This window comes from Camellia sinensis, chromosome 8 (genome assembly GCF_055761805.1).
Source record: "Camellia sinensis isolate YWXY chromosome 8, ASM5576180v1, whole genome shotgun sequence".
In the NCBI taxonomy this organism is placed as follows: Eukaryota; Viridiplantae; Streptophyta; class Magnoliopsida; order Ericales; family Theaceae; genus Camellia; species Camellia sinensis.
The window spans coordinates 130881556-130895505 of record NC_138968.1 but is presented as its reverse complement, the minus strand read 5'-3'; the positions used below and the strand labels follow the sequence as shown (position 1 = coordinate 130895505).

The 13950-nt window shown below is 37.7% G+C and overlaps 1 protein-coding gene across 1 annotated transcript; it reads right to left on the bottom strand.

Annotated features, from left to right (window-relative positions):
* Positions 1–223: 223 nt before the first annotated feature.
* LOC145798047 (uncharacterized) lies at positions 224–769 on the bottom strand. The gene has a single exon (XM_082885501.1). The coding sequence runs from the start codon at positions 767–769 to the stop codon at positions 224–226; it is 546 nt and encodes a 181-aa protein (XP_082741627.1).
* Between the last annotated feature and the right edge of the window lie 13181 nt (positions 770–13950).

Below are 13950 nucleotides of genomic sequence, written 5' to 3'. Positions count from 1 at the left end.
AAACCAAACCCCAAACATTAGCAGTAGGAGGGGGCAGCCAATTTTTGGCAACCACTTGCTAACAACTTGCATTTCGTAACCACATAGCCTCGAACCTATAAATTCGATGGCCACTAGCACGAGACGGACGTTGTTCCTTCACCTCATAAAAGTCAACACAAATAAGCAGATGATCTGAGGATGTGCAAGCCATAGGATAAACCTTTGTATGGGGAAACAAGGCCTACCATTCATTATTAGCTAACCCATGGTCCAATCTCTCCTGAACCAAAGCCTCACCAACTCGGTTGTTGGTTCGAGTGAAATGTGGCCCAACAAAACCCATATCAGCAAGGTGTGTATCTGCAATAGCATGTCGAAAATTTTCTGTTTGTGGTTGACTGCACCCCAACACTCCACACTTCTCTCGGCAGAACAAAATTTCATTAAAATCACCCGCACAAAGCCAAGGTATCTGGAAGCACACCGCTAACCGTCGCAGTAAGACCCAAGAATCCTTCTTTTTTGCCGTTTCAGGATGTCTGTAAAACCCCGTAAATCTCCAAGGTTGGTCCCCCAAACTGGGTTCCACGAATGCATCAATGTGGCCAATCGAATAACTTTTCACACTAACATGGATACCCGCAGGCCATAACAGAACAAGGTCGCCCGCAAGTCTAACTCGATTGACATAAAAGCCACCTACTAGTCTAAGCTTTTGCCGAATCTCATCCATATGTTTCGAATCAAGCTTGGTCTCCATGAGAAAAACCAGCCCAGGAACTTCCATCTTCAGTAGAAACTGAAGTAACCGAACTAACCGAGGGTTCCCAATCCCGCAACAGTTCCAACATAAAACATTCATTGGGATCGGCGGGGCTGGTCATCAACCGCCATCGTTGAAATATTGTGATGTGGGTGTAGAACGTCACCCCATGCACACACAAATGTTACCAGTATTCACAGCCCAAATCCCATCACTTTGGTGCACACCACAAAGTACCTCCTCCTCTACTGCTCGCTTAGACCCCGTAGCAAGTGGTCTATCAGTCGTTAGACCCATGTGTTGACGGGCCGCCTCTTTCACTTCTTCTTAGGCAACTCGGATCCACCCATTGAGCTAGCCTCATTCTCCATCAAAACATTAGAAGCTTGGTGAAAAAGTTAGGCCACCTCAAGTGACTCAATCAGATTGGGTTCGACCCTGTCTCGGCCCAAAACAGCACTAGTAGTTTCAACCCCAGAACCCCCCTCTTCATCAACCTCTCGCCTAATCATTAATTCAAAAAGATTAGATGATGGTGAAGATATGGTATGTCCCTGATTTGTAACAATATTCAACAAATCTTTTGTTAACGATTATATGGTTTTGTGTTTTAGCATATTGACACACACACACACACACACATACACACACACACACACACACACACACACATATATATATATATATATATATATATCCATACATATATAAGAACAGCTTAATTGTTTGAAATTTGTCTTTTCTTTTCGATTTTGTCGTTTCATTTTGAATAATTTACTAATGGCAACATATATGTTGAGTGAAGGTTTTTTTCATAATTAAGCAAATATTCTTGGTAAATTATGCAACAGGTTTTTTATAATTAAGCAAACATTCTTGATCAATTATAAAACAACTTAGTATATATATATGTTGACCTTGATTGCCAAATTGGTAAGAAAAGATACTTTATTAATGAGATCATCAATTGTTTCATGGGACATCCATAACACATTGGTCATACTAAAAGACGTAAAAAGATAAACAACTTACTATTTATTTGGCTAAGCTAAAGAAAAAAAAAACAAACAAACAAACTTGTGCCTAGTCAATTGCAACTTACTATGGTGGCAGCCTCTCTCTCTTCTCCCTTTTGGTCTCTTTTGAGAAGAGGTTAAAAGCCAACTTTTTTGCTTTTAACCTCTTTTGAGTCACATCATTTCTCTATTTTTTTTATACATTTTTTAAAAAAAAACTAAAAAATTAGTTTTTAACTTACTTCCCAAAACAACAATGCTTGTTAGCAACTCTTCTTCGTCAAAACTCAAATTCTAAAATGTACTAAGAAAAATAGAAATTATTGGAGAGAAGGCAACTTTATTATGTATTAGATTCTTAAAAATAATATTTTTGTCAAATTTTTTTTTTTTTACAAGTAACTACAGAGTTGTGTAACCCATATTAATAAAGGCACTCAGGCAAAAAATCAAATTTTGAATTTTTATTGCTTAAAGATACACACTCAGAATTAGTTTGTCCATAAGGACATGCTTTTACGCAATGACCAAACTACCCTCCATATATATACTTTGTTTCTAGATCAAAACCCTAGTCAGTCTCAAACTAGGGCATCTCTCTCTCTAGAGTTTCTCTCTTTCTCTCCCTCTCCACAACGCCTCTCCACTCCATTTCCACCGCTCCACCACCATCTCTACCACTCCATTACTCTCGACGGCAACTGACCTGGACACCACCCGCTAGTCCACACCGCCTCTAGCGTCGTAGCAACCACCGCCAGTGATGGGATGTTGACTCCGTCCATCGCCTCCATTGTCGATGATGCCTCTCCTTTTTCTACCGTGAAAGTTGAATCGAAATATGGAGAAAGAAAGAGATAGACAAATACAATGGCCAGATAAACTCAGATCTGGTACAATCGATGGGTTTGATAAAGCTCTGGTCGGAGATCTGGTCTTGTTAGAGACTTGATGTCACGGCAACCAAACCTTCCTCACCATGCTCTGGTCGGAGATCTGGTCTACCTAGGGTTAGAGTTTCGCACTACCCCATTCCCTCAGATCTACCTCATCTATCTCCATCTCTATCTCTCTCTGAATCTATATGTATATATATATATATAGTGTTTGTATTTGATAATTAAATCAGATCCTGATTTTTGATATGTTTATTCATTGATAGATGCGCAAATATGGTTTTTAAGATTTGTGTGTTGTTTTTCAATGGTTGAATTAGATCTTATTTGGTTGTTGATTTATAATGGCTTCAATACGTAGTGGTGGTGGCTTCAGATTGATAATCACTTCAAATAGGTAGTGGTGGTGGTGGTGGTTGTTGATCTAACCAGCACCTATATTTTTTTCAATGGTTTTTCAATAGAAATCAAATTCTTTTCTTCTTCTTCTTGTTCTGTGTTGTACATGTAGATTGGTCTAACTCATAATGCAACTATTTATCATTATATTTGTGTATGAATTGGTGCTTAATCTGTGATATGATTATGATAGGGTTTAGAACAAACAAGGTTTGGTTTGGATTGCAAGGTGTTAGTATATTTATATCTGTGAATATATGTATGTATATCTGTAAGTGAGTATGTGTATAAGACAGATCTGGAGAAAAAAATTGATGTTGATGATAATGATTGCAACAGATAAATAAAAAAGTTAACACAAATTTTCAACATATAGTAAAAAAATTGAACAAATAGATATAAGATTGAATTTATAGATAGAATTTAGGAAAAAAATTGAACAGATAAATATAAAATTGAACAAATAAAATTGAAAAATTTTGACAAATAGAAATTTTTTTGAATTGATAGGGAATTTTTTTGAATAGATAGGAAAAAATTTTGAATAGATAATCAACAAAAGTCAACAGATAAAAAAAAGTCAAATGATAAAATTGGAAACAAAATGTCTTTTAAAACCAACAAAAGTACTTCTCATCAAACTATTTTACAAAAGGTAGACCTCTCACCAATAAAAAATATCCACTAGACCTAATGTCTTATGTACTCTTTAAATTAGATTATCACTCATTTTCTCTATTAATGATACATGTAAGATTAATTAACTATTGCTAGGGAAAAAAATTAATAAGAAATTCATTTATCTATAATATTTTATAAAACGAAAAAAAAAAATTTGATGGTTCAAATTAATTCTTTCCAATATAGAAAAATTGAAAATAGTTTTGTAAGTAGATTTAGAGAACGCTAACATTATGATTCGTCCAACTTTTTAATCCCAAGTTGCAACCTTATTCACAAAAGTGATTCATATGAAATGGTGACGGCTAGTGTAACACGTCCGCGAGGGACCCCGCTACAGTTCGGACTCGATTTGTGTCACGGTTCTTAATCTGAACCAAAGAGTCCAAGTCTGGCAAATTTGTTTTGAGAAAATAGATTTTTAGAAAAGAAGTGCCAAACATGGACTGCTTTGCCAGATACAGAGTTGCCACATAAATATTTTTTTATGGGGGAATTTAGGAAACCCTGACTCGGTGCCAAAGGCCACGTGTCCGTCATCACCAAAGTTGCCTCGGCTCGGGAACTTGGGTACGATCGGGGAAGGTCAGCTATGAGCACCCCCTCTCGCCCGGTCCGAAGACCGGCCTCTACTAACCATGATATCCAATTTTGAAAACGTTATGTGTTCTTATTCCGGTTATTAGCCTAGATTTACTATGTTATGTGCACAGCAAACAAGTATAGACCAAATCGCCTAAATTGGAACAAAAACATTTCATGTTTGTTTTGAAAATGGTTTGCTACTCGCAAGTAGGCTAAAATGCAGGTTTTGCCACCCTCAAGTGGGCTTTTAGAAAAGGTGATTTTGCTACTATCTAGTGGGCTTAAAATTCACAGCTTTAATGCGTTTTTTCCAATTTAGGTAACTCAACCTCCATCCACAGGTATTCAAGCAGTTATATCACATAAGCAGCTAGCCTCATGATAATCATGCTGTCATGGCAACACTCACACGCATGCAAGGATGCTAAAGCAAAAGAACTTACAGAGTGCTCCAAGCCAAAACAGGAACTAGTTAGTAATCACATGCATGATCCTAGTTCATGTTAAGATGGCTAATGCAGCACATGTAAGATGCAACTGAGATAGGCTCGACTAATTTACGATGACGTGTGAAATGCTACAACTAACACGTATTCAATTTGGAATTGAAATACAAATGCATGTCAGAATGATGCGCCGAGCCCGGTGCATGCAAGACAAATGCATGAATGCATGCATGCATAGCATAAGATATGCTGATTTTAAATATGCCCTAGTCTACCATCATAAGCAGGTAAATAAAAGGGAAGAAAGACGTGGGGTTGGAAGACATACACACACTCACCCACACTTATTACATAATTGCCCTCACTCGGAGGGTCCAAATAAATATTACAGTCCGAATAATAAACACATTAATTATTACAGAATTTCTAATTAATTAACAGAATGAATGCAAAAGGAAAGGTGGCCACAGCCTCTGCCTCGGGATGCGCGAATGATGCATGCTCGAACCCGTCTCGCCCGGAAAGTCCGTACCATACCACTGCCGCCTCGGTTTACACTTCCCTGCTTCTCTGAAAATTGCCAAAGTTCTGGGATAGGTCCCCTGAACACTGTGGAACACCATTGGCTGAAGGAAATGTCCACCGGCCATTGAAAATATCCATCGGCTGCTGATGAAGCTACCGGCCCAGGAAGGATTGTCGATCGGCACTGAATACTGCCGATCGGCAGAAAGTTCCTGCAGAATTTGGTTTTTGACAGCAACAAGAACAGACAGTGTATGGCATGGAATTTCAAGCAAGTGTATGCATGGCCACTCTCCCAATCATGTAATGGACTCAAGGGAGTATGCCCCTCGACCCTCGGGCCATCAATTACGCATGATGGCCTAAGAGGCCAAGTTTTGCAACTTTGATGTCAAATGAAATGCAAGCACAAAACACATCAAAGGGCCCCAACCCCTATCATGATTGATCAAGAAGCAAGGGATGCATGCTCAATGAAATGCAACCTAGGCATGGAGGCTAAGTATGCAACATGAACATGCAAATGAGCAATGTATACTAGGTGCGCAATTAAACATGTAAGTAAACATGGCATGTAACAACACACGATGATGGACTTAAACTAACATGGATAGCTCGCAAGCATGCCAAAATCGGTGGCCATTAGATGAAAATGAGACTCTCGAAACGCGTGCACGCATGCACGCAAATCGAGGACCAAACCTAAGGCATAGTATGAAACTCTAACAAGGCATGGCGAGGCATGAAATATGGCATACAAGCATGTAATTTCAGCACTGAAATGTGATATAAAACAGCCCCGAATCACGGAAACATGGCACCCGATGCATGGAACAAGACCCGAAATGCAAAACTAGGCACACACAATGGCCTACAGCTATACAAAGCATGCATTATTTGAACATGAAGCATGAAGAAAGATTCAAGGCAGCCCCAAAAAAAGCATGTTTTCAGTTTTAAGAAAGACCAAACAATGAACACAAATAGGGCTAAACCAATATGCAAAAATGGCCCTAAATGTGAGATAAAGAAGCAAGTCACAACTGCTGCCCCAAACAAGAGAGGGCCCTTCAACATTATTGAAGAGGGACCCAAAACATGGCATTTTTCAGTTTATGATCAAACCCAAAACAGTGAACAAGTATGCTCAAAATACTATGCAAAACAAGGCCAAAAAGAGAGCTATAACACAAAGTACAAAAAGGATGCCTCAAATAGTAAAAGACCCTTAATGAAACATGAATAGGGGGTCAAAATAAGGCCATTTATAGTTCAGACCAAAGCTCAAAAACAGAAGCATAAGAGGCTAACAAATCATGCAAAAATGGAGCCAAAATAGAGATATAAAGGCAAGTGGCAAATGGAAGCCTCAAAAAGTGATGAGCCCTTCAACAATGTTTAATAAGGTCTCAAAATGAGAAACTTTACAGTTTATGACATGCCTCAAAACAATTTATACATAGGCCAAAAATACTACACAATAAAATGGCATACAAGAGAGGCAATGAAGCAAGTGCAACAAGGAGGCCTCAAAAAGTGAGAGGCCCTTAAACAAACATGAAAAATAGCTCAAAATAAGTCTAGTTCCAGTTAGGGTCGGAGCCCAAATATGCAAGCATGTATGGCTTAGAAAGGATACAAAAATAAGCTTAAAAGAGAGGAAATGTTGCTCACCCTTGAAGACCAAACTTTAGTAGCCTTTTGGCTTGAGAAAAGGTGCCTCCAAAGCTCTGAGAAGGCCCTTCAAGCTGCTGGAATGGAGTGGTGGTGTGGTGCTATAGGGTGTAGTGCAAATGGAGCAAGGATTTTAGGGTTTGAAGGCTTGGATGAGATAGATATATGGAGGATTGTATGTAATGCTCCAGCTGGTTTTCTAACCTGGTCTCAGGAAGAGGAGAGCTTCCTTTAAAGAGCAAAGAGACTAAAGCTTCTCTTAGAAGCTTCAAACCAAGAGCAAAGATGGAGGATCCAGTCTGTACCCTCCAGCTGGCACAGCTGGCATCCACTCAATCTGTAGGATACTCCGGAAGGTCATCGGCCAGCAAAAATGGTCGGTCGGCTAAAATAAATGGCCGGTCGGCACAATAAATTGCCGGTCGGATAAATAGATTGCCGACAGATTCTTCCAAGGTCAAAAAGTGGCCGGTGGGTGTCTAGATTGAAGCCCCGGAAGTTAGCTTTCCAATGGCGCAAACCTTGCATTAAAATTCCTCCTGTGCAAAAAGTTATGCCCTTTTTGGTGAAGCCACGTAGATTCGATCCAACCGGGATGATGCCCAACTTCAACTGATCATATCTCCCCCACCCGAACTTGGATTTAAGAGATTCTTGAGTGAAAAATGAAGCCCCGGAAGTGAGCTTTCCGACGGTGGTGGCCCCATAGCTAAAATCCAAGTATTCAGATTAATAAGCCCGATTCAGCGAGGACTACTCAACTCCCTTCTACCCAGATTCATGCATGTCTTCTCCTCCAACTTGGTTTCTTCTCTCTTCCCCTCCTTTCTTCAACTTCAAACCCCTACGCAAGGTGTTTTGAAAGATTTTTCAAAGATTTCATCTCTCTTTCATTCATTTCCACTTCATCCCTGCTCGGTTTACCAAAAAACGCAACGTTTGACAAAATGCGAGCCTCGGAACAACGCAGAAACTTTATTTCAAAAAAAGTTTTGAAAGAGAGGGTTTTAAGGTCTAAAAACCATCCAAAATAGCTTTGGTCCAAAACGGGGTGTGAATTTGAGACTTGTCTCTCTTCTTGCCGAAGAAACTAGATCTTTGCCCTGCACACCTTTTATTACCAAGTAAACCATCAGTAACGCCCAAGTCTTATGGGCTGTCAAAAATGGGGTGTCTACAGCTAGATAGAGATAGCTTCAATGGCAATGTACTGTAGTTGTAGCTCAACTTTCCTTATCAACTCACTCACGTGATACTCAAAACTGCATGGAATTTCAGTGCATTCCTTATAAATTCATTAGTGAGTATATAATTACAAACAAAATTATCAACTATGAGAATGGAATCTCACATCTATACCTCATTAAGAATAGTTAATAATTTATTTGTAATTCATTAAAAATCTTTGTTCAGGGAAAATGCTATTTTCTACTAAGAAATCATATAAGTCCTATATATGCGCCACTTCTTTATAGTTTTATATAATATTATTCAACATAAGGGATGAGACTATCCAAAATCCAGTTCTGATACCATATTAAAAAATTCAATTCAAAACCAATTGACAATGATTGGACAAACTTACATTATATTAATCAATACTGAGTGAATTAGGTTAGCAACATAGGATTAAGTGTAACATTATTTAATTAAAATGTTAATGATGTGACAATAATATTTTTAAAATAAAAATAATTTCAATAATTTTTTGATTTACAATAATAAAATCTAAATATGCCAAGTCATTTTCTAAACGCTTTTTTATACAAACTTATTTCTATATCCATATATTTAGATTAAGTGAGGTCACGTGTGGCAGTGATAAAAGATTTATATTATTATGATAGTACAATTTTTCTATCTGTATGGTGTAAATTCATCTTTGCATTTAGTGCAATTCTTTTTATATGTCAGAATTGCACTAAAAAAATTCTCATTTGTAGTATAGTTATTTTATGATTGTTCCATATATCTACAATTGGGAATGGCTTCTTTTCCATTCAAATTTCAACTGAACCAGACAGTTGAGATATCTAACCAATAAACGCCATTACACGTAAGGTTCGGACCGATAAGAATAATTAAACGGAAGACTCTTACCTGTTAGAAGAATCTTTGAAAAAATTCAAATTGGGTTATATTTTTATAAACTCTTATAAATAAAAATCTTTCATTTAATGACTCCTATCAATTAAAAATCTTAACTATTTCAACTTTCAACGGAAAACAAGTGAAATCCTTTATAATTCTCCATACTGAAATCTCCTCTTATTAAATATTTCAAAACTGATAAAGTTTGCCAGCTCAGCTCAGCTTAGCTGTACATTTTTATGTGGTTTTGATATTCCTCCCAAGGCAGTATGTGGTATTCCCACCCATTGAAATCTCTCTCTCTCTCTCTCTCTCTCTCTCTCTCTCTCTCTCTCTCTCTTTCCGTGTGATATAAACCCAAGGGCTAAATAAATAAGGGAGCTTTTTTAGTAAACCCACTCTCTATAAGTCCTATTCCATAAGACCTATAGTGTTTTGTAATATTTCATTAGGTCCCATTTCATGCTAAAAGACCGAAAAACCCTCAAACAAACACACGCCTATCCTTTAAATCAAATAATCGTCTCTCTCTTCCCCTCTCTTCTTGCAGAAAATCACGCACAGTATCTCCACCATTCCAAAAATCCAAAACCGTATTCCATATCGTCTCAACGCCTAAAAGACTCTCATTGTCCCATCATCGCATCGTTGTATCGTCTTCTTCGTCATCCCTACACTGTCGGTCGCCGAAATCGTGCAAATCACCATTGTTGAACATCCGTAAGTTCTATTTTCGTCAAAATCACCTTCGACGACCATTTGTGACAACGCAACCGTCGAAATGGGCAAAAAACTTAAGTACTCTAATCATTCTTATATGTAAATCCTAAATCTCTTCTTCAACAAACAACATTGTGAACTTTCACAAATATCTCCTATTTCTATTCATACAATATATGGAACTTCATATTGTTAGTGTCTATGCCTTAATCGTTAATTTGAACCCCTCAATCCCAATCCCCAATTATATGGGTTTTTTCATCCAAAAATATTACAGTTTCCATTATGTCGTGTTCAAATCTGTGAACATTCAAAAGGATTGAAAAAATGTTGGGCAAAGCAAATTGTTTCAGTTGTTGTTGTTGTTGTTGTTATTGAAAGATGTGAACATTCACATGCAATCAAAAATTGTTGGGCAAGCAAATTGTTTCAATTATTGTTGTTACAGTTGTTGTTGTTGTTGTTGTTATTGAAAGATGTGAACATTCACATGAAATTGAAAATTGCTATGCAAACAAATTGTTTCAGTTGTTATTGTTGTTGTTATTGTTGAAAGATGTGAATATTCACATGGATTGAAAATGTTTGGGGAATCAAAATATTTCAGATGTTATTGTTGTTGTTGTTGTTGAAAACTGTGAACATTCACATGGTTTGAAATGTTTGGACAATCAAATTGTTGTTGTTAACCGTAATGAACATTTACATGAAAATTCCTTGTATCAGATATTGTTGTGATATATAATTACGTTGTGAACATTCATTACATGTGTAAATTAATTAGACACTTTATGAACATTCACCACTGTGTTTAGAGGAAATATATCACTTTGGTTATCCCATATTTGAAACTGTATTTCAATTTTGAGGTTGTATTATAAAATTGACATTGTATGATTGTAGTAAATATGTGCATTGTCATCCAAATTAGAACTGTGTATGTTCACAACATAATTATAAATATACATTGATTTTTACACACACACACTATACACATTGTGTTTCTGCTGACACAGTGAACATCCACATCGATGGACAGATGTGGACATTCACACCTATGCACACAACTTTGGACATTCACACCCATGCACACAACCGTGAACATTCACATCTATGCCAATGCTGTGAATGTTCACATCTGTGCCACTATGCTAAACACATGAGTCTTGTCTTAATTTTTTTTTCATGCTCTATTTTGCCGATATCGCACAGAAGAAAGCTTCAAAATGAAAAAGAGATGGATACCATGTTAAGGAAGAAAGCCCATATGCAAGTACTAGCAGCAATGTTGACATGCAACGTGTCAACTACAAATCTAACATGACCAGACTGGTGAAATTAATGAAAAGCACCAAATTCACACAAGCATAGCTTGGCTGCCTGCAGCAAACACCTTTGTAGCATTTATTAGATGCATTGAGAAACAATGAGATCGACCATGACAAATGCATGAAGTATGATGATGTTGTTGTGCATGTCCTACAAATGTACAAGGCTTCAAAAGATGCCTTCGACATTGGGAAAAAGAAGATGAACATACACGACAGTGACATTAAGCTGATTTTCGGTGTGGACTATGGCACCAAACCAATAGACATATCATATGGTATGAAACCAAAGACTGGCATTATAAACAAAAGGTGCAAAAATGTCAACCGATTGACTTCAAAATGGATACGCACCTTTTTTGACCGAGGCATTGAAAGGCAAAAAGAAAGATAACAATAAAGAAGTCTCCCGACTAGTCTGCGTATATGCTTGCCAGAAACTTTTTTTCTCAACAAACAGCGAGACAATAAGATGGGGCTACTCCGCACATATAGTCCCATTGGAAAGCATACAAGAATATGATTAGGCCAAACAAATTAGAACAATACTGACATCCTCCATTTCCCAAAACGACAAAAAGTCGACAAAAGTCACCAGTTGTGTCATGTTATTAATGGTAAGTAGCCATGTTCTCAAATAATAACATTTACACGTTCTTCACTATTGTTTATCTTTGCTAAATGTAAACATTCACATCATTCGCATCTGTCTCACTGATGTGAATGTTCATATTCACTTCTACTTTACTGTTGTGAATGTTCACATCTGTACCACTGATGTGAATGTTCATATTCACTTTTGCTCTACTACTGTGAATGTTCACAATTGTGCCACTGTTATGAATGTTCACATCTGTTGACATTGCTCCGCAAAGGCTAAATAACATATGTCTTTGTTGTTTTGTTAAACTACTGGTTGTGTGAACACACAACCATCCTACGACCCCACAAGCCCAATGTTATTCCTCGTTGTATCAAGTGGAACCTGACTGCTTTACAGAAGAAGATGAAATCCACCTCTTTAGCTGATCTTGGTTTTAATGAGGTATGACCTGCAAGTGTTGTTCAAAACATTCACATCATGACACCACCCAAATATATACGTTAACTAACATACTTTTTCATTTCAAGTTAATGCCGGCGAACTCTTTGCAACCCCAACAAAATTCCAAAAGTTTAGGCGTACAACATTGAAGGTGCAGCCCGAATGTCATAAACCAGCCACCACATCTCTCGATCTCTCTAACATCAAAGAAGAACAACATAGTGGCAGCAACACTGAATTTCCCGGAGTGGGAGTTGACCTAAATGACAGTAATGAGGACATTCACATTCTCTTTAGCAGCCCACCTGATGAGAGAGCTATTGTCATAACAACCACAAGCCAAGCCAACATCATCGATATGCTTGTCAAAGAAAATCAGAAAGCCTGGGGCATCATAAAGCAGTGGAAAGCAAAATACAAACACCTTGAATTCTCATGGGAGTTAAGGGCAAGAGTGATAGCTGATCTCAAAGATAAACTGTTCAACCAATCAAGCCCACCCAACATGAACACTGAAATAAAAAAGTGCATGGAGTAGAAGGATGCAGAAATTAAGCACTTAACGCAGCTGGTCATCGCCTTAGAATGCGAGAAAACAGTTCTTCAGGACCTTTACGATGATCAGTCAGTCCATATTGTCACACAAGCCAAGGCGCAGAAGCAACCCCCCACCCCAATGCAACACAATCTCAGCCCACCTTCTAAGGTGAAGCGTATCAAGGAGAAAGCTCGAAAAGAGCATCGCTTGCCTGACTTCTAGTACCCAGACTTACCTGGCCAAAAAAAAGAGCATAATCAAGGTCCAAACCAGTCCTATACACTCCACATAGTTGAAGATGTAAACAAACATCCACCGGCGAAGCAACCAAAAAAATTATTGACGTTGACCAACAAGTTCAAAGTCTGGAGCATGATGTCCAAACACGACAAGCAAAAGGTCCAAACTTTACAAAAGAGTAGAGGCGATGAGTAAGTGACTGTAAGAACACTTAATGTGAACATTTACCGTCCATAAATGTGAATATTCAAATATGTGCTTATTGATTTGATTTATTCAATTATATGCAATATTAATATTCACATTGGTTTACAAAAAATGCACAAGTTGCTTGTGTGGAATAGAGAGTTGAAGTCTACATACATGTATTTTGATGACATTGTGTACCTTATCAAGGAGGAATCGATACACAGCAATGTATGCCATTACCAAACTGATTCATTGTTCATGCATAGACACACACACACACATACACACACACACACACATTGTTCATCCACGACAAATAATATAATACGACCTTATGTTTGTGCAGGTGATAGATGCATATGCCGAACTATTACATGAACAACAAGAGGTGGTCAACCCAACTTCAGATGAAGCCTCATCCATCTTCAAAAGCATGTGTTTGGTAATAGCTCTAACATTCCATTTTTGCTAATATGAATGTGAAACTTCATAGTCCATTAATTGAATGTCCAATATGTGCAAATGGTGATACGAGAGTACCCTCCTCGCAAAAGAAGTAAACACATTAATGCACATGTGAAAAACTACCAACAAAAAAGATACCTACTATTCTCATTGCCCCATGACTTCCACTAGACAATCGTTGTGTATGACGCTAAAGAAAATTTGTGGAGGCATTATAACTCATTGCGACCAAGGCCTGGCATACATGACCTGCATGTCGACCGAGCACAAGAAGTTATAAGTGGCTCTTATTGTATACAAATATGAATTGTTGTCATGTGTTAAATTCCAAAATGAATGTATACACACATATGTTCGTTAGTGCCTA

What these genes read in the sequence shown, in the direction of transcription:
- LOC145798047 (XM_082885501.1), bottom strand. Translation starts at nt 769, where the DNA reads ATGGAAGTTCCTGGGCTGGTTTTTCTCATGGAGACCAAGCTTGATTCG.